Source organism: Clinocottus analis, unplaced genomic scaffold, assembly GCF_023055335.1.
Source record: "Clinocottus analis isolate CAN_PGR_092001 unplaced genomic scaffold, fCliAna1.0.p SCAF_14, whole genome shotgun sequence".
Lineage (NCBI taxonomy): Eukaryota > Metazoa > Chordata > Actinopteri > Perciformes > Cottidae > Clinocottus > Clinocottus analis.
Genome location: NW_027175865.1, coordinates 18061296 through 18088020, shown reverse-complemented (window position 1 = coordinate 18088020; position 26725 = coordinate 18061296). Strand labels below are relative to the sequence as shown.

The window sequence follows — 26725 nt, the reverse complement described above, 5'->3', positions numbered from 1 at the left end:
ATGACTACGCGGCGGCTCCTCAAGCTTCTGATCCTCACTTTGGCCCTGTCCAGTCCAACCACATGCCAAAAGAGAAGGAGGAAGGGGCAGAGAGACGACAACCAGGTCATCTTTAACGAGGCCAAAAGTAAGTGTTGGAAACAGCCATGAACCGTATCAATGCTGCGTCACCTGGTCTGAAGATGAGGTGCATAGTGACGTCTGTAGAACGGCTTACATCACCTGACCTCAAAGCTCATGTCTGATTACACATCAGGCTGTTCAATGACTTAAAGGGTCATGCATTTGTTATGTTAAAATGTCTCCATTGAATATACCTCTGGCTTTAACCGCTGTCTCTTATAGACACTCTTCAATCACCTGTGAATCACATGTTTTCTGGTCCAGGCAGCCCACACTTTGTGGGTTGGTAAGTGCTGAAAACTGAAAAAGTGAGTTTTCCATTATGTAACTGCTTTAAAAGCAGTTAATAGTAAGACTATACGGCTATAAGAAGTAAAGGTTATGAGTTTGACGATTTCACCGTCGACATCTTGGATTACAATTGTTGCCATGTTGTTTTTTTTGCAACCGATCACATTAAGAATGTTTGGGAGTGATGTAGAGACGCTATAGAGACGTCAATCACAGTAAGCCCCGCCCTAAAGCATCCCCTGCTTTATGGTCTGTTTGACTCTAAATGACCATAATGTACTAAATGAGCATCATGCTGTATAGAAGAAGACTAGAAACTAGAGATTGAGACATAAACTCATGTTTACAATGTTTACTGAGGGAATACATCAAGAGAGAAGTAGAGTCACTTATATATACTTCTATACAACCAGAGGAGTCGCCCCCTGGTGGTCAGGAGAGAGAATGCAGCTTTAAGACATGAAACATAGACTTCTATACAACCAGAGGAGTCGCCCCTGGTGGTCAGGAGAGAGAATGCAGCTTTAAGACATGAAACATAGACTTCTATACAACCAGAGGAGTCGCCCCCTGGTGGTCAGGAGAGAGAATGCAGCTTTAAGACACTTCCTTCTTGGCTTCCCTCGTCAGAACCGGAGGTAGCCGCCTGGGAAAGACTATTACATTTTATATTTCTATGCCAGAACAAGGTCAAGGGTGCACTTCTGTACTCTCTGACAGAAGCCAATCAAATGTAATAAGGAGCTATATGCAGTGCTATGTCTATCATTATCGACTTCTTGCTCTCATCTTTGGGTTCCCACAGATACAAGTATGAACCTAAGTTCAATATCTCCCCTTTGTCACTAAAATACTACAGGAACAGTTAATAGCCAATGTATTGGGTTCTAATGAAAACCCACTCATAAGGTTTAGAGATGTCTCGTCTTTGGCTGAAGGGGTAAAGAAGTGTTCTGAAGGGTTGGATGGGTGGAGGTACCTTTGCTGGTGGAGCAATGGAGCCCACGGCTCTGTGAAACATGCAGGAAGAAGTTAACTGCACTGTAAAACCTGATGAGTAAAGCCAACTCAAATAGTTAAAGGAAACCCATTACCTTGAACCATTTAACTTAAATAACTCAAATCCTTTTAGTGGAAAGAAATACTTAAATGGAGTACTCCTAGTGCAAGTATTTATTGTTAGGTATACTTAAGTAATCTGTCTTAGCGACAGATCAAGGATCAGCTAAGTTTTCGAACACATCCACTGTCTGTAAAATCAATTTGGATCAAATGAGTTAATTATTTCTTTTCTTAAGATGAGCTGGGAGGTTGTACAGTGTGTAGAAACATGAGTGTATCTGCAGCAGCTGCTCTGACTGCTGCTATCAGAATGTAAGCCGGCTCTGCTTTGGCTCCACCTAGCCCTGATCTGCCCGGTGGAGATCCTGTTCATCGTGGACAGTTCGGAGAGAGCCACATCTCTGCTGTTCGAGCGACAGAAAGACTTCGTCCTGCGCTTCAGCACCAAGCTCCTGCAGCTGCAGTCGGCCGGCTGGCGTCTGCGCCTGCGGCTGGCCGCCCTGCAGTACAGCAGCACCGTGTCGGTGGAGCACAACTTCAGGGACTGGCAGGACCTGGACGTCTTCCAGAGCCGCGTGGCCTCCATGACCTTCATTGGCCACGGCACCTACTCCGCCTACGCCATCACCAACGCCACCCAGGTGTTCGGCCGCGAGACGTCCTCCAGCAGCCTGAGGGTGGCGCTGTTGATGACGGACGGGGCGGACCACCCACGCAGCCCCAGCGCGGTGACAGCGGCCTCTGAGGCCAAGCGGCACAACATCAGGGTGTTCGCCATCGGGCTGTCGGACCCGCCGAGGGACGGCTCCATGGGAGCGAGACTGAGATCCATCGCCAGCGCCCCCCCACAGCAGCACGTCCTCAGCCTCACCGACAGCCAGCTGGACGACAGACTCTTCAGTGAACTGGTCAGTCATGTCAGAGTGCATTCAGGTTATTGGAGGTGAGAAACATCGGTTAAATTCACATTGCAGCGGTCCCCAACCGTTTTTGTGCCACGGACCGGTTTCGTGTCAGATAATATTTCCACGGACCGGCCTTCACGGTGTGGGCAATAAATACAACGTAGTAAATATGCCGTAATAAAATGATACGTGTGGCATATTAATATTAATGAATGAGACGTACAATCCATTGCAAGCACAGATGTTAAAGATACAACTCACCATGATGCCGCGTCAGTGGGAGCCCTGAGCTGGTTTCTCTGCTACGAGCTGGTCCCATCTTGGTGTGATGGGAGAAAACTTCACCCGACGTGTGTTTATGTCGCGTTAACTCCATAAATTAGACCTTTATGTCCAGTCTGCTGCTTCATTTAAACCCACTTCACAAAGACAGGGTGTTGAAAATGGAGGCAGGGTTTTCAAAGCTTTTTGGGGGATCTCAAGGATGCTCTGCCTTGATTTTAATCCAGAACACCAAGTTGAAAGTCTGAGATTATGCGCAGGCGGATGCACCCGGTCTTTTTTCAAAATAAAACTTTTTTCATTCATTCTTTCTCTGCGGTCCGGTGCCAAGGGACCGGGTACCGGGCCGCGGCCTGGTGGTTGGGCACCACTGAGGTAGAGGATTGATGGATTTAAGTATTATTTAAGTATAAGAAGTATTTTGCAGGTGGTAATGCTATTATGATACGTCACATCGTGATACGTCACACCTTCACACCTTCACACCGTCTCACCGGCTGTGCCTCGGTTGGCTGTTGACTCCAGCGAAGTGAAGAAGAGTTGATCAGGTTCTGTTGCTTTGGGTCCAAGTTTAGTTTATTTCTGCAGGATTGGACTTTGAGTGACTATTGTTCTTTTTTTCTTCTTCTTTCAGAACACAGTTGTCAAGACTGGGGTAAGTACTAAGATCATCCCGTGATTATTCACTCACTGATCATTTTGACCGCAGTGTTGTCCTTTGATACTGTTCTTAATGCATTAAACTAATTCAAGAGGAGGTATCTAAAGCACATTGTGTGTTTAGTTTACATTGTAACTCGGTCTTTATTTCAGTGCCCGCAGCCAAAGAGCTGTCTGTGTGAGCGGGGGGAGAGGGGTCACCCCGGTAACCCGGTGAGTGTTGCACTGTGCTGCTTTACTGTGATATCTTCTGTATCATCGATGTTTCATTTCTCAAACATATCATACATATAGATTGCCATACTACCAGATATTGTGGTTTCATTTCACATGGCTAGATGGATGGATGGGTCTCTTGCTGACTTTGATTTTCATGTACTTTCAAATCTTAACACGTGTTTATAGACAACCAAAACCCCAAATATATAACTGGTCTAATGTAACAGGACAAACAACAATGAGATGCGAGCCACTATAAAAAAGGAAATACTACTATTAAAACAATATAAATTGGATCATGTATCTTTATGACATTGGAAACAGTGGTTTCACAAACAATTGTGAGTAAAAGTTCACCCACTTGCTTTTCAAAACATTTTTCCTGACACAAAATAGGACCAGGAAATGTGATGTAATCTACATCGTCACAGTTTTACAAAACAATCCCAACTCAAAGTCCACTAACGAGCTCGTTCTGGATCTCCACCACATGGTCTTCACTAGAGAATGGAGGCGGGGCCGTGGACATGTGAGCGCGGTCGCATTTGACGACGCCCCTTTCCTCTACGTGGCCCACGCTAGAGATCAACGCGCCGTGAAGAAGCTGGACCTTGAGTTGGGTTTGTTTAGTCCAACTATGTTGACATAGATTTAGGTTATATGGCCGAGCCTCAATGGATCCTGAATGTCTGGACTGAATTCCATTGAGGATCTTCCTGCTAGTAGTTTTGGACCGGGTGAGCCGGGCCACCAGCTGGTACTGATCCACTCACCCGGAGACAATGAACTTCTCTAGTCAAGAGAGCAGTGGGAATGAGCTGCCGTCCTGGCCGGACATCCTGCAGACTTTTGGACTGCCAGCCCAGTCACCTGCATTCTTCTTTTGGCATTGAATATTTTTGCAAACCACAAATATGACAAATGTCAATTTTTTGCATGCAGTCAGAGCGAGTGATAAGGTTCATTGAGCGACCACTATTGAAAGTTCTGGAGCATAATGAGTAGGCCTCAACAAGTGACAAAGTCCTCTCAGGGCGTCAAACAAACACAGGACCTTCACCCAGGAGGCCGCTCGACGTGTCCCGTGTGAAACCAAAAGGAAATGTTGTTACATCACGATACCTAAGAGAGGCCGCTATGAACGGCTGTTATTTATTTACAGGAGTAACATTATTGTGTGATTTTTTTGCTTTTAACAAAGGAGTTTGTTTGCCTGATTGTAAGCAGTCATTTCTCAACGTCAGCCACAGAACATTGTGTGATTCTGAAAGCGCGACACGAGGCTGAGACGAACGTATCTTTGCTTCAGAAGCACGACATCCTGTTGGTTGCTGGTTCTGCACCAGTATACTGCACCAGAGTCCTTCACCAGTGTCCTGTCCCACTGTACCAGCTGTGGTAGTGCTGCTGGCTTCAGGTTGACCCTGTCATCCTCCCACAGTGACTTGTTGACCCTGTTAGAGGGAGGAGGGGTTCTCCCAGCCTCAGTACCCGGGACTAGAGGCCTCCTCCAGCAGGTGCGTCTGGCACTACAGGGAAAAGATGTGAACTGTTTCCCACAATGCAAGTGTAGCAGGTGGTGCGGGGGCCCGGCTGAATGGGCTGTTGTCACTGGCAGTGAGGCCCTTGGAAAGAAGCAAAGGCCAACGATGGATGATTAAATATGAGCAAACACACCAAAGCTGAGAAGATCTGAGAACCTGCTGCACTGAGGTGGAGGTTTATGTTGGGCAGGGGTCACAGACAGGTCGCCCTGAGCACGCCCCGTCTCACCTTGGCCTATACACACACAGTCCAAACTAAAAGGGGGGCCCAAATATTCTCATTCTGCACAATCTCTCCCTTTTCTTTGATCTAGGGGAAACCAGGCGAGCCGGGGTTTGATGGCGCTCCGGGTCAAAAGGGATCTCGTGTAAGTCCCTTTTGTCTCCCGTAATCCAGCGCTGGTAACAGAGAGTCCATGAAGTGTTGTTTGATGTGCTGTGTTGTCTGGGCTCGGTCACTGCAGGGGGAACCCGGCATTAACGGACGTCCAGGAATGGAGGGCCTTGAGGTAAGCATCATGTCTTTCTCGACCTCCTGCCTGCAGGCTGGAGGGTTTGGTATTCTGTTATTGTGAGAGGCTGGAGGGAGCGCCAGAGGGACTCTTGCAACCTTTTCTTCAGCGGATTACCATGAAAACATGTGATGGTAAATAATAAGTCTGGGAAGAAGTAATGGACCATTTCACCAGGCAAAAGTCATTCTGACTAATTTGACCTCTTCTCTGGTTTTAGGTCATTTCTCTTATGCCGTGTTCACACCAAACGCAATTATTAGCACGACCAGATTACATGCTAATCAATGTACAGACGCGACAAGTGCCGAAGATTTGTGTGGCGTCTACGACGTGGTGTGAACAAGGCTTTAGTGTAACGCTTTGGGAAAAAACACAATTTATTCTACACACACATAGAACATATACTCAAATTAGAGTATAATAAAATGACATACACAATTACGTAAAATACAAAATTAACAATAAATAATAATAATAATTTTCCTAGTATTTCTGGCTAGTCAGAAAAGGTTAATAGTAACATATCACTCTGGGGTCACTCTGCTGTGACCTCATTGTGATGACAGCTGTTTTCACCCAAGAAATGTTGTGTGATACAAAAGTTACAAGGTGTTTCTCTCCAGGGGCGACCCGGCGGCAGAGGGGAAAAGGTGTGTATCAATCTCATTTTTGGTAGTTTTTAAAATATATTTTTCATTCATAAGGTTCCTAGTTATGTCTTATTTTCCATGCATGCTTGAAGGGCTCTGGGATTTGGACATCCCATGAATACAGTAGCTTCACTAGCTGAGTCACTGCTTGTGTTTCCAGGGGGAGCTGGGCGAATGTGGCGCCCCCGGTAAAAAGGGAGAACAAGTAGGTTTCAATATGTATTTGCTTTTAATCTACACGATGACTTTTCCATTGTGGTGAAGGTGTGTGTCCTCATGGTGACACACTGCTGTCTGTCCTCAGGGCCCAGATGGAGCTCTCGGCCCCCGAGGCACCAGAGGAGAGCAGGTGAAGTGTTTTTATTGTTGTACCTCATCACAATAATTAATGTTCTGCATTTATGAATGTCTAGACACGACATTATCCACAGAGTCTCATGAACGGTTTCACATCACAGCAGATTGTCTCTTCAATGACGTCATGCTCTCTGATCAATTCAAAGTCTATTCAGGTAACCAACTGCAACGTTTCACAAATATGGATCCAAAGTCAAATAAAAAAGTCAAATTATTATTGCTTTTTTTAAATATTTTTTTTTTCAAAAGAGGGAGATTTTTTTTCCCTCGGCTCCTCCAGTCCATATCAATGTGTCCTTGGGAAAGGCATATATGAATATATTGTATGTATACTTTTTATTTTATTTGATAGGGACTTGTATTGCATTCTATAGCATTTGATTTACATCCTAAATTAAAACTATTGATAATCAAACAAGTACAAATCTTCACAATATAAGATGATGACAGAGTAGAAGTGGCGAACCTTTGCACTGAAATGTAAAATATACCCAGGTATGCTTCACCACATGTTGCTTTTTAGTGTTTATTGTTGGAGATGCTTCACGCAGTGGGTTGGTTCCATATTTAAAAAGATATGACCGTATGTTTCATATAAAAGCTTGATATTACCACACACAGTCCACCCAACTGAGACGAGTTATGAGTAGGAGGTGAGGTATGAGCCCTCGTCCTCATACCTCAATGTCTGTGTGTCAAATAGAAAGACCCCCCCCCCCTCGTTCACACCCCCCAACGCTGAAACAGTCAGCGTTGGTGAACGCCACACACTGCGGTCCATCTCCTGCCTCTGCACTTGTGGAATGTGAGCTGTGGATTAGGTCTTATCCCCCTCCTAATGTAGCCTTTCCAAAGCGGGGAATCCAAGCCTGCAGTGTTTGGTTGTAGTCTTTGAGCAGACGTTGTCCCAGAGGATTAGCATTTGGGCACATGTTATCCAGTCCCTCTCTCCTTAAATGCTTGTTGCCCCTTCAGCGTCGGTAGAACAACAGCAACCAATCGTTAGGTTTGAGGTGCTTCTGGTTCCCGTGGGATCGACCTCCACTCGGTCAGGAGAGTCCTCACAGAGCTGCAGCTGCACAGCGAACGCCGTCACAGCGTCGCATCCAGCAGGGCTTCAGCAGCTTCAACAGTCTCATCATCAGATTACAACAACTTCATCTCAATCCAAAGGACCAGCTCGTGTTTTGGGCATTTCTTTTGCCCATTTTACGTCAAATCTCATCTCTTTTTCATTCCATTTCCCAAAGCTTCTGCATGGAGCTGTGAGGAGCCCCTCAGAACCGAATGTGAGGACAGATGCTGAGGCAGGAGCTATTTAAAAAAAAAAATGATTTAAACCTTTATTTAACCAGGAGAGTCCTATTGAGATTAAAAATCTCTTCTTCAATGGAGACCTGGCCAAGACAGGCAGCAGCATAAAAAACACATTACAGACAGAAAACATAGAACAAGACAAGTTCAAACAGTCAATTTAAGAAACATCTACGTTTTTGGGAACCTGCCTCTGCCTCTTCAAAACATTCTACAACATATTTCATGTTGAGGGAGCAGAGCATACACCTACAAGGCCGTAGTAATCTCAACCAGCTCCCAACCACACCTTATCTTAGTTTACCTTTAAGACTGACTTTCCCTCAATAACCAACTCATTTTCAACCTGGACCATCGTCACATGTCAGCTTTATTCTTTTTTCATTTGTAACTGCTTGAGCTCTCATTAACGGCTCCAGTAACAGCTGTGTGTTTCCTCTAGCCACTAACACCCCATGTCTTGTCTTCAGTGGGTAAAGTTACAATCAGCATTCATTCCAACGGCTCTGCAGTGCTCTCTGGTATTTATTTTGGTGTTTATCGTCATCGTCAGTGATGAAGTTGTCTTGGCATCTCAGCCCAACTTCTCTGTCCAGTGCTCGAAACATGTAGAGGTGCATGAAGTGATGACACTTCACTTCAGGGTGGTGGGATCATTAAAAAAGATATGACCATGAACCAATGGCTGAACCATTATCACTCACACACAGTTACAGTAAATACAACAGTAAAACCCAACAGTAGATGGAGAAAGTACACTTCCATCTTTCCATCTCTCTTTCTAACTTCCACTTTGAACTTTAACAACCCTCCAAAATGTAAAAGATGAACAACCATTTAATGTTCTTGGATCAAAGTGAATATGTGGTTGAAATAAAAAAAAACATAAAAAGTAGGCTGTATCAAAACTAGAATATACAACGTTTATTTTCAATAATCAACTTGCTGATACGTAGAAGCAAAAAGGGAGAAGTACAACCGAGGAAGAGAAGGTAGGAAGAGAGGAGCTCTGTGAGCTGGAGGGTCAACAGAAGCAGGAGGAGAACTTCACGTTCACTTCACTTTCCTGGACGTCTTTCCTCTGAAAAGCAAACAGTTGTTGAATATAAAAGTAAACAGAGCGGCATTTACATTACGTTTCATTTCGCTGACGCTTTTACCCAGAGCGACTTACAACAAGTGCATTCAACCGTGAGAACAAATTGAGAACAACAAGAATCAGCAAAGTACAATTTCGTCAATAACTACAAAGAGCTATCAGTAAGAGACATTTAAGTGCTACTAAAGTGCTGCTCCTGCACTAATTTCCTTATTCAAGGTGTCGTCAAAAAAAGATGTTTTTAGTTTACGGCGGAAGATGTAGAGACTTTCTGCTGCCCTGATGTCAATGGAGAGCTCATTCCACCGTGGAGGACAGCAAACAGTCATGACTTTGTAGAGCTGGCGCAGTGCTGGTTCCCTCCAGCAGAGGGCAGTCACAGCTCACAGCCACTGCGCACTCTGATCCCAGAATCCATGAGGGAAATATAGCTGGCATGTTGCTTTTTAACACGCTCAGCCCTAACTTGCCTTAGCTGATGTCACTTCAGCTGAAGTTGAAGACTACAAGTTCAAAAGAAGGAGTCTACCTCCTCATAGGGGCTATAGGCGACACCAGGTAACAGGCTCAAGTTGCATTGTGGGACATGTAGACGCCAGGTTTTCGTGAGGAAGAAACATGTATGGAATAAAGAAAATTCCTGATTCTGCTCTTTTTGTTTTTAAACAGTCTCACATGTAATATTCCATATTTAATAACCCATATGTAACACATGACTACGCACACGTAGGTGTTGCAGTAGAAGATGCTCTCAGAAACCTCCACAGGGCCCCGACTCACTCTCTCTCCACTGCTATTAGTCCGTGGAGCCGGTGAGGGATCAGAGGAGACTTTCACACAGAGCAGGGAAAGGAAGACTGGTTGCATTACCAAATATTGACTACTTCATGTTAAAGATAGTTGTGTTTAGTATTTTTTCTATAAAATTGCTTTAATGTTATTAATGGTTCATTCATATTTACTGGCCCTTCCTGTTCTGTTCCTGTCTCAGGGAGCCAGGGGCGGACCTGGAGAGCAGGGTCCAGAAGGGACATCTGGATCTAAAGTACGAACATTGGCAGTCAAGTTTAAAATATATCCACTAATATGTGAATCAGTTTGTTCGCAGGTTGAAGCTCTACATGTTTGTTCATTCCTCTCTGCCCTAACAGGGTGAGCGAGGACTGAGGGGTGCAGCAGGACCTCCAGGTGATAGCGGCATCGGGTTCCCTGGTCCCAAGGTACATTTGGGTTTGATGAGAAGTTGATTGACTTAGGAACATTGTCCGCCTTGCTCATCTGCAGGAAGGCCCGTGTTGGCCCAGTTCTCATCACAATTTGAATCTTCATTTTCAGGGTGACAAGGGGAACCAAGGGAGACCAGGTCCTCCTGGACCAATAGGTATGGGGGAACCAGGAACACCGGTGAGTTCACCAAACTAAGTCAAAGCCATAGAAATGTTTTGTCCTCTCATTCAGCTTTACTGTTTAGATATTGTCACTGAATGTCCTATCAATGCGTGCACTGGTGATTCACTCGTTTTATTTGGGGACAGAGACATGTTAGCCATGTTAGCTTGTGAGACATGTTAGCCTGTGGAACATGTTAGCCTGTGAGACATGTTAGCTATGTTAGCCTATGGGACATGTTAGCCATGTTAGCCTATGGGACATGTTAGCCATGTTAGCCTGTGGGACATGTTAGCCTGTGAGACATGTTAGCCTGTGAGAAATGTTAGTCATGTTAGCCTGTGAGACATGTTAGCCATGTTAGCCTGTGAGACATGTTAGTCATGTTAGCCTGTGGGACATGTTAGCCTGTGAGACATGTTAGCTATGTTATCCTGTGAGAAATGTTAGTCATGTTAGCCTGTGAGACATGTTAGCTATGTTAGCCTGTGGGACATGTTAGCCTGTGAGACATGTTTGCCTGTGAGACATGTTATTCATGTTAGCCTGTGAGACATGTTAGCCTGCGAGACATGTTATCCATGTCAGCTTGTGAGACGTGTTAGCCTGTGAGACATGTTAGCCTGTGAGACATGTTAGCCTGTGAGACATGTCAGTCATGTTAGCCTGCGAGACATGTTATCCATGTCAGCTTGTGAGACGTGTTAGCCTGTGAGACATGTTAGCCATGTTAGCCTGTAAGACATGTTAGCCTGTGAGACATGTTAGCCTGTGAGACATGTTAGCCTCAAAGTAAAGCCCTCATAATACATGATATGATACCTGCTAACATATCTGCATGTGTCGCTTTTAAATAAATGATTTTTTATCGCACTCAACTAACCTCTAATTTACAATAAATATAAAGTAAATATGTTACTTTGGAAACCATTTGACTTGAGCACTTGACTTTCAAAGTAAACTACTGCTCTATATTTCATGGAGCAGGTGTCTACATGTGTTCAGTCAGTGCTGACTGTCTTTGTGTTGATGCGTTTAGGGTCCAGCAGGGACACCAGGGATGCAAGGATTGCCGGGGTTTCCAGGTGAGGGTCTTCCAGGGTCTAAGGTAAGTTCCAGGACCAGCTGGTTCACGACAACGAGTATGTGTCATTAAATTGTTCCTTTATTGAGGAAATAGAGAAAATTTTCCCAAAACAATGAGTTTTCAAATATGAGAGAAGACATATTGTTGTTTTAAAACCATAGAGTGAAGAAAGATCGGTTTAAAAATTCAGTTTTATTCATGAATTGCACATGGTTGTATGAAAGATCGGTTTAAAAATTCAGTTTTATTCATGAATTGCACATGGTTGTATGATTTAAGTCTAAAGATAGAACCGAGGTCGGATGTGTTTCTCTTCCTGCTCTCTTAACCCTCCCAGTGTTTTGTCTTGCAGGGTGCCAGGGGCTATGAGGGTCCCAAAGGGGGCCGTGGACCTCCAGGAGTCGGGTACAAAGGTGACAAGGTACGGGTCAACTGTTAAACATGGTTGGGATCGCAGATGCACGTCTCGTGAAAGCCTGTGATCCTGTAAAGGACGACCTGTCTGACCTCTCACCTGTCTGACCCTCAGGGAAACACAGGAGCCCCCGGGCTGCCGGGCTTGGTGGGGTTCCCCGGTGCAGGCATGCAGGGAGAAAAGGCAAGGCCAATGAAAATGTTTCCTCCACCTGTTCATTCTTTATTTGTAGAGCTATACTTTACTTTACATTCTGATGTTTCTCTTTGCCGTAGGGGGACTTAGGGCCAGCTGGGCCTTCTGGTCCCAGGGGACCTCCTGGACTGGGTATCGTTGGACCAAAGGTCAGGAGCAGTTATGGTTAAAGAGTGTAGCGTTTATATAATTTAAAAGAATGAGTAAAGGTTAAAGTAAGTTATACATTTTATACATGAAGGAGAAAGCACAAACTGTGGTAAAGGTCAATAATCTTTCTCTGGTCACAAAGCATTGAGTACAGGACAGGAAGTCCGGCCTTGCCGTTGTTTTATTTACAGTTTGGTGGCACCAGATAAAGCAGGATTTCCTGACGGTTAAATCCTCAGCTCTGCTAGTCCATCGGCATGAATGGTATGAATTCAAATTAAATTAAATACATTAGTTAGACTCCAGAGGTGGCACCTTGCATGGTACCTCCAGTCAGTGTATGAATGGGTGTGAATGATGACCGGTCGTGTTAAAGCACTTTGAACACTTTGAGTGGTCGGATACTAGAAAACACTCCATTATCCATTCATCCCACTAATATCAGGATATGAGTTTCTGTTTCCTGTTTTATTTTGTAGTCTTGTGTCCTGTGTGTCCCTGCACTTCCTGCCCTTGTGATTGGTTTCCTGGTTCCTGGTTGTTATTCCCTTCACCTGTCCTGCCCTCATTGTGTCCACCTGTGTCTTGTTACCTCCTCTTGTATTCAAACCCGGTTTGTCTCCTTACTCCTTGTCTGATTGTACAGTGTGTTACAGTGTGTCCTCTGTTTGTGCCGCTGTAAGTGTTCTCGAGACCTCTGTGTTAGTTTAGTGTGTTTTTTTAAGCCTGAGTTTTTGATTAAATTTACTTTTTGATCTGTTCCAACAGTGTTTGGGTCCTCGTTTAAATCACCTCCTGACGGATACAGAAACACTCAATTGATTACTATACACAATAGTTATGATAATATTGTACTCACCTGTGACATCGCTACAAATATATCTAATGTGGCAAGAAACTAGCATCATATATATACATGAGACAGGTTAAAGGCCATACAAACCAGCAGCAGATTCATTTTGAGGTGAAACTGAAACCAGTGCAGACAAAATGTCTAATAGTCTCTCAATGAACACTAAAACCAGTCTGCAGGCTGTGATGTTGTGTACATGTGTTCAGCATAGAGTCTGCGTAGCCTTTAGTTTTACATGATATTTCCTCCAGTTTAGAGTCTGCATTCCCTCACTGTCTCTGTCACTGACTTTCAATGAAAGTTGTAAAATCTCAAAATATGATCTTTACCTGACACCTTAGAGCGCTACAAACACCTATTTGAATCTTTCAGTTGTCGATGTGATTTGTGTTGTGTCACAAGGGCGACCAAGGTTTCCCCGGAGAGCCCGGACCTCAGGGAGAGAGGGGTGTCGGTGAACTAGGACCGAAGGTAAGACATCCAGTCCCCATTGAATGAGACATGCTCGGGAGAAGGACCAGTGCAACCCAGAAATCTTGACTGTGTGTGTGTGTGTGTGTGTGTGTGTGTGTGTGTGTGTGTGTGTGTGTGTGTGCGTGTGTGGGTGGGGTGTTTGTCGGGGTGTGTATGTGTGTGTCGTTCCAGGGGGAGCTAGGGCCAGACGGGGTTGCAGGCATACATGGCATTCCTGGTGAGGACGGAGCCGTCGGGCCGAAGGTGAGTCACGGTCACATTTGATCAAATGGTCCAAGTTGAGTTGAGTCCAGATGTTGAACCAGTTACCAACCAGTTATGTTACTTCCTGCATGTGGAAATGGGTATTTATGAAAAGACATAACTGAACTACAACTTGAAGACAGTGAAAATATGACATGAGCCATGACTAAATAACAACATTAGAGTATTTAAAAAGATATTATTAATAAAATAATATAATTTCAACCCAACCCGTTGGGTTTTTATTGAGAAACCAGTGTGATGCTAACTTCTGGGTTTACCTCCAAAAAACGTCTTGCAGCTTGAAGTTTGGAGAGAAAACAGGAAATCAAATAAAAAATGCAAAATGAAACAACTACGATGGAGCACCAGAACACCTGAAGTGATACAGACACAAGTAGAGTGCACAGAAATTCATTCAGTACCCACCATGTGAAGGGAAGCCACGCGTCCACTGGCTAGCTTAACACCGCCGCACAGCGCCTGGCGCTGCATCACACGGTGCTTTAGTTTGAAGAACGCTTGCGTGATTGGCTGCGCTCAGCACCATGCAAACTGTCTTAATGTCGAGATCTGAGCACAAACAGGATTCATTGCAGGTATTGTTTGACTGGAGAAGTTTTGATCCGCTGTGATACTGGGTTATCTCTGGCGATACCTTCAGCGCGGTGAAGGAAAGAAGCCATTTCATGGTGCCTCTAAAAAGTAACTACACTCCGGCTCTTCTGCCTTCATTCTCACTCAGAAATGTATTTGTAATGGCGTGCTGCGGTTGGATCTGCTGTCTGATCTAGGGGGAGATGGGGTTGCCAGGTCTGCGAGGCCTCGAAGGAGCGCCGGGGAAAGGCATCCCTGGAGAAAAGGTAATCCATAATCAGCTACTGAGCAAAAAGTAAACTTCATTTCTTAGAAGATATCTGGATTTCTGTTTGTTTTTTTAGCATCAATGTGACAATTGTAAAAATGAGTTGTTGTAGATATTTATATCGCTGTACCTTCAAGGTCTTCATGCACTCAGTCATACACATGCAACGTCTATCTGGACACGTTGTATTTAACCTTCCTGTCATCATGCGCATGTGTTGCTCCTCAGGGAGACCGAGGTGACCGTGGACCTCGGGGACTTTCAGGGTCCACAGGCCCCGTTGGACCAGCTGGAGCTAAGGTATGTTGTATAGGTTACCCATGAATACCACGAGAAGGTTTACTTGACTAATCCATGTAGGGACATGACATTCTTTCACTTCTAGTTTTAATTTTACAAAAACACATCGGCTGCTCACCGAGCAGTTAGGTGATGAGGATGTTGCTCCTGGAGCTGAACTGGCTCCCAGTCGACATTTGTTCCTGGCAGACTGGTACTGATGAATGGTTGGCTGCTTAGTTTAGGGTCAAGGTTCAAGAGAAATTTAAGGGTTGTCCCACATGACTGCTGGAAACTTCCACAATCAAGTTATATCTAATATTCTTTTTACTGCTAATTTTGTTTTATTACCGTTCTACTGTTTATTTATATTATTTGATTGTTATCTGTATTTACTTGTGGGCAATGCTGCTGTAATCCTGTAATTTCCTCACTAATAAAGGATTATCTTATTTTATCTTATGGTTTAGAACCAGTTGCAAGAAAAACAATGTTTCTAGACCAGAAAACCCCAAATGTCATTAATAAATTAATCAGTTCAACATTTCACATGACAGTATAGATTATTGATGTACCCATATATTACAAAAAGTACTGCTGTATGTGTTTAAATTGAATATAAAATGTATTCAATACTTTTTTATATTCAATTTAAATAATTCCCAAGTGCCCCCTTAAAAAACAATTAAGTTACGTTTGAATCTGTAAATAAGTTCAAACAGGAGACATTGGCAAGTATTGTTTTTGGCAAATGGTCTAAGAGATTGTCAGATATGAAAATAAAGAATTACAATTCAAACGTGTTCTAATCAAAAAGATTCATATTAAGATGTAACAGAATATTGATAATGAACTTTGACCCAAAGGACCACCTGTCAGCTGTTATTGCTGAAGTGAGGTTAATCTGTACTCTGTACTTATTTAAGCTCCAGAGACAAAGGTGACGTGATAATTATTTGCTTTGCTTTCATGGCATTCGAGACAGAAGTTATCATCTGCTGCTTAACTTCATTTCACCGGCCTTTTTGTTCAGGGAGAGCCGGGGAGTCCGGGACCCGTCGGCCTCCCTGGAACGGCTGGGCGGGGCTTACCGGGATCAAAGGTAATGAAAACTAGTAAATCATAACGCACGCACACATGCACGCACGAACAATCAATGTCAATGGTAGTGATGTAGAGAAAAAGAAATTATAACTGCCACCACAATACAAACTATATGGTAAATATGCATTGCACGAATGCACGTGCACAACATGCAGGGTGCACGTGTACAATGGTGGACTAATGTCAGGCCACCTGAAATGAGCCTGAGCCAAAGTTGCGCTAACAATGATGCTAACCCTCAATTGAATTAGCTGGTGACTGGTGATGAATTATGGTCTTTTTGCTGTCATAAACTCCAGAAAAGTGTGCTGCAGGAACGCATTCTAAATCTCAAACATCAGTCAGCATTTTTCCACTCAGCTTCATTTTGTCTCAAATTCAATGTTTAAATACCCTTCTGTTAAAATGTGTCAACGCTTCAAAATTCAGCAAAGGTTGCTAAGAAGTGTCTAAAAGAAGCGACCAAACGGTACGCTTTGTTTAGAACGTTCGCGTTTTACTTTTGGAGATTGCATTAACGTTTAACAAAATCATAACGGCAAAGATCATTGATAAAGATTGTCTTGCTAAATAAAACGTTTTTGCATCATACACGGCTGTTTGTCACAGCTTATTTTCTGCAATAATCCAAAAATGCAATTCAAAAAAACATCAGCGTCATGATGCTAACTTCTGGATTGGTTTCCAAAAACACGTCATTCCTGCAGCTCTTTATTCACCAATGCAGGCTGGAAATACACTGGTGGAATCCTAACGGCAATAGCACGAAGCTCCAAAAAGAAACAACATCAAATCCATCTCATTGTGTAGAGAGCAGCTCCAGATTAAAGCTTGAGACTAAATGTTGTCATTGATCGAGCTTTGATCTGGATCTGGATCTGGATCTGGATCTGTCTGTCTGTCTGCCTGCCTGTCTGTCTGTCTGTCTGTCTGTCTGTCTGTCTGTCTGTCTGTCTGTCTGTCTGTCTGTCTGTCTGTCTGTCTGTCTGTGTGTCTGTCTGTGTGTCTGTCTGTGTGTCTGTCTGTCTGTCTGTCCGGCTGTCTGTCTTCTAGTTGAACAGTTTGTTCTCTTTCATAAGACACCACATGTATGTGTATAGAATAACATTCTGTCAAGAATCTATTGGAGTAAAGTCAATGTAACATAACCTATTTACATATCTGTTTACAACTTTGTTTGTCTCCTAATGCACAAAAATACAATTTAACTTTTATTGTGTATAATTATAAGCTTTAATCATCCGTCCCAATAACAGGGAGATCCTGGTCCTGTGGGACCAGCGGGACCTGATGGAGAACCTGGAGTAGGAATCATTGGGCCGAGGGTAACACGAGCACACCATATATTCACCTACCAATACATCACACTTTTCAAAATACTTTAGATGAAGTGGTGTTTGAAGTCTTATCACAGGACAGTGTGTTTGTAACATGTAGTGTGTATTGATGAGAATCTGTAGATACACCAGTGTTTCCTCACTGTGTGTCCCTCTCAGTATTTGAGCCGTTCCTCTTCGTCTATCAGGGTAACAAAGGAACCACTGGACCTGTGGGGCCCCCGGGGATGAAGGGGGATAGCTTCCCAGGACCACAGGTGAGAGGAAACCGTCAACAACCAAAGTAAACTTTAATTTAATGTCAGGAATCAGGCTGTTTGTACTTCTACGTAGAACAAGTAGCGCTTTGTAATTCGTGCTGGCTTGCCTCAAAAGAAGTTGGGTAGCAGTTCACTGAGCAACACATTCAGCGCAGTGAGGTGGCCCTTAACTCACTTCATGTTGTTATTTATATTTATTGTATGTGGCGTTAGTTAACGTACCTTATTTTAACCCAAATCCCGGTCTCCTCAAAAGCTGAACAAAGTAATTGTGTCGGCTGGACACACAGGTCACTCGTTTTGTTTGATTATCCAGGAGAACTCTCAAAAAAGGAAAAATGTCTTTGAGGAAGATATCATAAGAACTGTTGTATGTGGATACCAGAAAATAAATGAGCTGCTAAACATAAATTTGTTTGTAAATAAAAAAGAAATGTCTTGATCGTTAGGGGCTGCCCGGCTTACCAGGAGTGCAAGGAGAGATGGGGCCTGAAGGGAAAGGACTACCTGGACACAAGGTGAGGCACAAGTGTTACTTTATAAATTCACTGAGGCTCATGGGAAGTGTAGTACCAATAAACATACCAGAGTGAGAACGTAGTTTATATTCACAAACATTTGTGAAATATTTCTACACAATAACCATAACCTGAATATGATTCATTTTAACTGCTGAAAATCAGCTTTAACACCAAAGAAGCAAAAATCAACATACATGTGGTTGTGACAGTGTTGCAGTGGTTCCTGTTAGACCGTTGACCCGTGTTTAGTGTGGTTGATCATATGTAAAGGAACAATACTGTAATTGGAGCAAACTAATTGGTGCTTAAGATGCTGTATAAGATGGAGAAACAGTGGAAAGTTTGTTTTGTCTCTGCGTCAGGGTGACAGAGGTCTGTCGGGCATGCCGGGCCCATCAGGGCCTCCTGGAATTGGACTTTATGGACCAAAGGTTAGTGTGTGTCGTCAGTATGACGGGGGAGTCAACCAAGTCAAGTTATATTGTTCCTATAAACCATTTCCTCTATAGATATATGATATTAGCATATAACTTGACAAACGCTGTGATGCATTGTTTACCCAGGGTGCTACAGGGCAGCCGGGTCCACCGGGCCGGCTAGGGCCTCCTGGAGAGGGCATCCAGGGACCAAAGGTAGGCAGTAAAAGCCTTCACTCGACTGGTACGGTGTACTTCAAGACAAAGGGATCACAAATGTGCCCCAACTGTATCATGTTGTTCCACAAGAATAGGTTAGGTTCTTTCTTCGAGGATTCAACCAATGGAGCCGAGCATGTTGATCCATTATCTTGTGTTGCAAAGAAGACCATTGTCTCATCTTAAGTCATAAGCCTGTGATGTCACATCAAATCCATCCATCTGTGGTGTTTCACTCCATGGACAGGGCTCGCAGGTACGTCAATATGCAGATGATGCTCTTGTTGTTCTTACCAATGCATCATCTATATCCTTAGGGAGAACCTGGGTTTCAGGGGCTTATGGGCCCTCGGGGACCACCAGGGGATGGCTTTCCAGGGGAGAAGGTACTTATAGCCAACGCATGGCCTGTGACATATTGCCTCTGGTTACCAGTGCTCCAGATGTTACTGTATTAAGAGACTCACTCACCACAGGGCCACAGAGGCAGTGCTGGGGACCGGGGAAAGAAAGGAGACAGCGGAGACTTTGGAGGACCTGGATCTACTGGACCGATGGTAACAAAGCCTGTCCCATCTTGTTTCATGGTTTATATAACAATCTCAAGTACTTCCTAAAAAGGTCTGTGATAATCACAGTTCAGTTCAGCTTTAGTTTTCTCTGGGTCACGGTTTCCTTTCCTTTTCGGAGGCAATGCCGTCCTCTGTGTTTCATGTCAAATGGAACCTAAAAAGAAAGTTCCTGATGGCATTTCTTTTGTGTCAATGACCAGTTGGGGAAAAATGTGTCAATCATCAATTTATTATCTAAAGGATGCAGTGGGTCTAAACTGATTGTCAATTCGGTCCCGTTGTTAATGTCTCTATTGGTTGGATTTGAACATTTCTGACTTCTCCAACTGAAGAAAACAAAAAAACACTAAAGTAACACCTAAAATCATAGTTTCTGTTATAAATGTGCTGTATTTATGTGGCATGGAAGACATTGTATTTCCAGAGATTGTGTTTCCATCTTGCAAAACTATTTGAGTCAACATTCTTCTTGTAAAATAAGAATTATATTATTCCTCAAACTCCAACTTAGGTGGTTTGGCTAAAATCCCTAAAATAACCCTCAGCCCGTATGAATCAAGTGTCTTAGAGTTAGAAATAGGTCCAAACTGACCAAGATATAGATTATATGTTAAAATTGTATATTCAATTATTGTTGTATCCATACAAATAGCTTGCCATTGTTTTCTTGTAGCCTAATGCAAATAGTTTATTGGTAAATATCACTTTGAAATGTATATGCTTTTATATGTATGTGCTATTTATACCGTTTAGCATCATATTATTACACAGAAATAGGACCATTCACCCTCAATCTATATTGCAAGTTCAACTTGAGATGAAAGATTGACTGAATACCTCCGTTACCTTTTTTTCTTAGTTTCGATGCTGAACTGGAGTGAAACAGTTTGTGTAACAACAACTAGCTTCACAAAGTGCAAACAGACTTGGTGAATAAATCATGAAGGTCTCAAGGTTGTCCTGTAGCTCGGCGTTGTGTAGCTTGGCGTTGTGTAGCTCGGCGTTGTGTAGCTCGGCGTTGTGTAGCTCGGCGTTGTGTGCTCACAGTAACGTATTGAAGCAGGAGGCTGAGTTATCCATGCCGTGCCTTGAAAACGAGGATTCTGTTTGACTGCATTTCATGAGCAACAGTTAGCGACACGTTAGACTTGTTCCATCCCTTCGTCTCGAGGAGACTTCAGGTTTTCTAATGACGTATTGCATGTACAGATTGAGCTTTCCTGGCCGTATGCAGTCATGTGTAACGGAGCCGCCTGCCTCCTCGCTCGTGTGCTATTACGCATAGCTGCTACTTACAGATACCACATATTTACAATTTACAACCGTTCAATTGATTTTTGGTGTTACCACAGACATATACCAATGTGTACAACTGTGTAATAACCAATAATAAGCGTGCAAAATATAACTTTGACTCCATAGAGTCCCATATGATCCTTTTCCTGTACAGATACAAACAAAGGCAGTTATTTATACTGAAAGATACTTTTTTATTTTAGGAAGACACACATCTTTCATTTTTACTGATGTCAAAGGCCCACTGCTCTCTTCCTGTATGACCTACAGGTTTGCTGACACTTTCACAATAAACTGTAGGGCGTTTTCTTTCTGGCAAGAACTCATTGAAGCATGCAGTCGATAGTTCAGAAGCTACAGACATTTTAATTACAGTACGTCATTTCAGGCGTTTTTGCTTCAAAATAGGAGGAGAGTGGAAGAGGTCACTAAAGAAGTGAAAAATGAAGTGACAAATCTCTTAATATTCACATAACAATTGTGGATAGCAATGCTCACCATTTGGCATTTTCTTTTTCATATTTTCTGGAGATTCAGTTGTATTTGAGTTAAATTTGGGTCAGAGTTTTAAACTTTGAGGCTGATTCTTAGAGGAGCAATCCTGAGACACTTCAGGGAAAACCAGCCTGGTCTCCATCTCCTGACAACCAAACTACATTTGAGGGAACTTTGAGGGAAACGTATTTCCTCCCACTATCACAAAGACGTTTCTATTTAGTCGGAAGAAGAAAAGATGTCACGGTGGTACACGGGTCAAATATACCCAAACTTTGACTCATTTACTGTTAAATATTGGAACAAACATAAGAAACAAAAGCACATAAGTTAGCTGTGTTTCTGTTATTAAACATGTTTAATTCTTTGCCCGGACACTTCCTCATGTGAGTTTAATCTTACAGGGGAGACCTGGAGGAAAGGGAGAACCAGGACTCTCGGTGAGTAAAGTGACCGCCTCCCATAACTTCAAGCTTTACTTCCTGACATTACAATGTAAAGCGTATTTTACTTTGTTATTTGTTTTCTGTACACAGAGAGAAGAGGTCATCCGGATAATAAAGGAAATATGTGGTAAATTACACTTTTTATTAGCTTTGGCAGCAGTCCAATGCTGAGCCAGTATTCATATTTTTGTGTTGCTTCGTTGGCTCATGTGTCCAGTAAATGTGTGTGTGGGATTTAGTGGCATTTAACCTTTGCCCACTTCAGCGAGAAAACGTAAAGGCTTTCTTTAGAGCCAGTATTCTCACTAACGGAGCTGCACCACGCTGACTGTGATTATAAACTAATTAAAACTAATATGAATATTAAACTACATTTTTGCTAAGAGATCCCCATGAATCCAATACGCTGGACCTTAAGTAGAAAACACATTCATGCAGTCCCACTAACGTGCTTAAAACATACCAGAGTTAAGTGGAGACTAAATTGTTTAGTGGAAATAAGGCTGAGCTGAAGTTTTGAAGTGATAGTCCATATTGCAAAGTTGTTCTGCAATGGTTCATGTTTTTAATGATTCTCAAGTACCTCTGACGTGTGTTGCCCAGGCTGTGGTCTCAAGTGCAGAGAAAGCCCTCTGGAGCTGGTGTTTGTGATAGACAGCTCTGAGAGTGTGGGACCAGACAACTTTGAGTTGGTGAAGGACTTTGTGAACGCTCTTATTGACCGCGTGTCGGTGAGCCGGGAAGCCAGTCGTGTCGGCGTGGTGCTCTTCAGCCATGTGGACATGGTGGTGGTCAGTCTGCAGCAGCAGTCCAGCCAGGACGACGTCAAGGCCGCCGTCCGCAAGATGCCCTACCTCGGCGAGGGCACCTTCACGGGCAGCGCCATCCATCGAGCCAATCAGCTGTTCCGGGCCTCGCGGCCCGGCGTGAGGAAGGTGGCTGTGGTTTTGACGGACGGGCTGGCCGACCCCCGTGACGTCATGCAGTTTGAAGAAACGGCATCGGACGCCCACGCGGAGGGCATCGAGATGTTTGCAGTAGGAGTTGTGAACAAGACCGACCACCTATATGCAGAGTTCCAGGCTCAGATGGACGTCATTGCCTCTGATCCTGATGGAGAGCATGTCTACCTCATTGAGGACTTCAGGGCACTTCCCAGTAAGCAATCAATGTCGTCTGAAACCACAACCACACTGCTGACGACTGGCAACATCGGCATGCTGACACATTCACCAAAGAATTCATCCATACAGCTTTAGTTTTATATAACATGCTGTTTACAGTAATGTGTACACTGTGCATGTCTACAGTAGTGTGTACACTGTGCATGTCTACAACAGTAGTATGTACTGTGTGCATGTCTGCAGTAGTGTGTACTGTGTGCATGTCTGCAGTAGTGTGTACACTGTGCATGTCTACAGTAGTGTGTACTGTGTGCATGTCTGCAGTAGTGTGTACTGTGTGCATGTCTGCAGTAGTGTGTACACTGTGCATGTCTACAGTAGTGTGTACTGTGTGCATGTCTACAGTAATGTGTACTGTGTGCATGTCTACAACAGTAGTATGTACTGTGTGCATGTCTACAGTAGTGTGTACTGTGTGCATGTCTACAGTAGTGTGTACTGTGTGCATGTCTACAGTAGTATGTACTGTGTGCATGTCTGCAGTAGTGTGTACTGTGTGCATGTCTGCAGTAGTGTGTACTGTGTGCATGTCTGCAGTAGTGTGTACTGTGTGCATGTCTACAGTAGTGTGTACTGTGTGCATGTCTGCAGTAGTATGTACTGTGTGCATGTCTGCAGCAGTGTGTACTGTGTGCATGTCTACAGTAGTGTGTACTGTGTGCATGTCTACAGTAGTGTGTACTGTGTGCATGTCTACAGTAGTGTGTACTGTGTGCATGTCTGCAGTAGTATGTACTGTGTGCATGTCTGCAGCAGTGTGTACTGTGTGCATGTCTACAGTAGTATGTACACTGTGCAAGAATGACTGTAAAAGAAGATATCTGTCATATCCTGTGATGAGTGCAACCTGTAATGAGTCATTTTGTAATTGCATTGTTTGTTTTGAACAGATCTGGAAAGCAGCATACTAAACCACATTTGTGAGCAGAATGACAGAAAGGCTTTACTACCAAACTCCGTCTTCCCACCTGTGGAGCTCCACCCAGAAGCTCCGGAGGAGGGCCGCTCCAACGAGTTCCCAGTTGAGGAAAACATCCAAGTAATGCATCTTTTATCTGTAAAAATGAGACTTAAATACTGTTGACCTCAGCATTCAGGTGATGATATTTAATTAAAATCATTACAGAAGTTATCTCGACACACTTTTCATGTAGAGCAGGTCTACACTGCACTCTGGCTTAGGGTTAGCAGCCGTCTGCTAGCGTTGGGAGGGAGGGAGAGAGGGAGATGGAGAGAGGGAGAGGGAGTTTGTGGACACACCAAAAGAGCTTGAGAGAGCGTCATGGCCGAGCTACTGGAGCACCTGATGGAGGCAGATAGAGTTCACCTGTGTCTGATTCAGACTCCAGATAGCACAGGTGAGCCTGTGGCTCCTCTCAGCTTATTGAAGCCAGGGAAGACTTTCACCTCCATTAACCTACCTGCGATCTGTCTTGTCCTCTCTCTGCACTATGAGATATGCTTAGCTTTAAGTGAAATGTCTCAACAATTAGTAAATGTATTGCCACAAAGTTTAATAGACTTAACCACTCAGGATGAAATGAACCTCTGATCCCTGAACTTTCGGATGAGACGAGTAGGAAAAGGAGGAAGCGGCATAACCCTCCCTCCCCCCCAAGCCTCCTTGAGGTCAGTCACATGACTCTGTTGATATTAAGTCTGGAGGATGGCATCACTCAAGGTACAGAGCGTGAGTGAGTGATTTTTCCAGGCCTTCATTAAATCATCCTTTGGGGATTATGAACACTAGAAGATGTCACGGCAATCGAGCCGTTCTGTCTCTGCAAGTTGCTTTTCTTTGTTTTCCACCGGCGCCTCCAGGAGAAAATACTGCATTGGAAAAAAATAATTCAACTGTAATGTAAACGTGTGTCTGATCTGAGCTCCTCTACTTCCCAGCTTGAACTCCCAGTGGAACCAGTAACGGCCCCGACTCCTCAGTCCCATGAGTCGGGTCGGGTGGACGAGAACCTGGTCGATACCAAACTGACGGTGGAGCCCTGGGACGAGCTGCCCGACATGCCCCTGGCCTCTCCCGGTGGCAGGGCGCCTCAGGGCCTCGGCCTGACCTCCGTGGCGGCTCCTCAGACTACACGACGCCGGACGCATGAGGCTGAGAGCAAACAGGCTCCGGTCAGCCCCCCACCTCCCCACCCGACGACCTCATCGCAGCCAGGTAAGCAAGCAGAGCGCCGTCAGATGGACTACGCCTTCGATACATGTCCATTACATGTTTTTGATAAGTTTATTGTTCACGAGAGGCACAAGACAAATGGCGTCATGAACAGGACCTCTTGATTTGTGCTGCTTATCACATAGTATGTTTGTTTTGGTGGGGACATACGGCCACCTTCCTTCCTCAAATACCTTCCCTTCATTGGTGGTTTGTTAGATAAGATAATCACGTTGAGACCAAACGCACAGAGGAGGCCTTTATTCTTTGTTCTCATTGTGTTGTCTTTAAATGTTTAGTAGACCAAATAGTCTTCAATTATTATTTTAATGACAATAGATTCAGTGGTACTTGAGTGGTTCACATTGAGGGGATTTTATTGGCAGATATTTGTAGCGCAACAGATGCTAAACGCACACTTTGAGCACACAAAGTGGAATTGTGAGGATTCCGATTGGGCACTTTGGTTTTCATTTCTACCTTCGGCCCGTTGCAAATAACGATCTGGTCTTTGCAGAGAGGGGAAGTGAGATCCGATCACAAGTGGACACCAGACCGGCTTTCTAATGCCAGGTCCAGGTGTGGTCGGATCCCCAAGAGGCCAGAGAATGTGAGGTCTCGACGGGGCCTCAGTCAGCATCATGTCGAGGTTACACACATGAGCTGCTCCATGCACGGTGAAGACAAACCCACTCATTCGTGTCACCCTTCGTGTCCTTTCAGGTGAGGGGTGCGGTCAGCCTCTGGACCCGGGTCCCTGTCGACAGTACGTGGTCAGGTGGTACTACGACCCCGAGGCCAACGCCTGCGCTCAGTTCTGGTACGGAAGTTGTCAGGGCAACGCAAACAACTTTGAGTCCGAAGCCAGCTGCAGGAGTTCCTGCGTCTACACGTAGCGAACTGCGCTCGGAGAAAAAGGGCGAAGCGAACATGCTCCACCGCCGCCGCCGAGGGCCGGAACAGACCGCCCCCCTGTGGACCGCTGCAGGGCGGGGGGGGGATGCGCCTCCTCAGCGTCTCTCAGGCTACGTTCACACTGCAGGGGCTCCTGCTCAATTCACAACTGCTGCACACGTACTCGCTAGAAACGACTTCTATCTGCTCTAAGATTCATACGCAAGTATACAACTACAAGGAGAATACACACCACTGGGTTAAACACGGCATCCCTGAAACAAATCATTGTATTGTCACTTTCCTTCTCTTGTTGTCTGTTTTCAGCCTAATTCCTCTCTACACTGGACCGGACACAACAAAGTTTTATAGCCCTGAGCATGTTCCCCTGAAAGTTCTTAACCGCAAACCACAACCGGAAAGCTACAATATGACATGAACCACATGGCAAAATATTCTAAATTACATTTGTTTTGTAGAGCATAAATCACAATCATCCTCAGAGGGCTTTACAATCTGCACACATACGACATCCTCTGTCCCAGGACCTCACATCGGATCAGGAAAAACTCCCCAAAAGGGAAGAAACCTTCAGGAGAGCAACAGAGGAGGATCCTCATCAGGATGGACAGAAGCAACAGATGTCATGTGACCAGAACGTAACAGTTACAACATATTCAATGCGCATGACAAATGATTCATCTATAAAATACTGTCATCAAACAACGTGAATAGAATAGCTGAAAAATAAATTAGGAATGTCTAACTGATGAAGTATTAATTAGGCTGCTACCAGTTTGCCTCGCGTCCCTCATGCGTGTTTGATCAGCTGATCTT

General features: G+C 44.2%; 1 protein-coding gene across 1 annotated transcript; it reads left to right on the top strand.

Moving 5' to 3' along the window:
- Positions 1-26262, top strand: col28a1a (collagen, type XXVIII, alpha 1a). The gene is made up of 33 exons (XM_068575894.1): positions 1-127; positions 1819-2384; positions 3298-3318; positions 3477-3536; positions 5401-5454; positions 5551-5595; positions 6225-6251; positions 6412-6456; positions 6556-6600; positions 10013-10066; positions 10173-10241; positions 10357-10425; positions 11450-11518; positions 11850-11918; positions 12027-12095; positions 12188-12256; positions 13513-13581; positions 13756-13827; positions 14622-14690; positions 14921-14992; positions 16005-16073; positions 17332-17400; positions 17601-17669; positions 18122-18190; positions 18556-18624; positions 18757-18825; positions 19146-19214; positions 19305-19385; positions 21596-21631; positions 21728-21764; positions 23712-23860; positions 24721-24997; positions 25718-26262. The coding sequence occupies exons 1-33, from the start codon at positions 1-3 to the stop codon at positions 25888-25890; spliced, it is 2976 nt and encodes a 991-aa protein (XP_068431995.1). The 3' UTR covers positions 25891-26262.
- Positions 26263-26725: the final 463 nt, after the last annotated feature.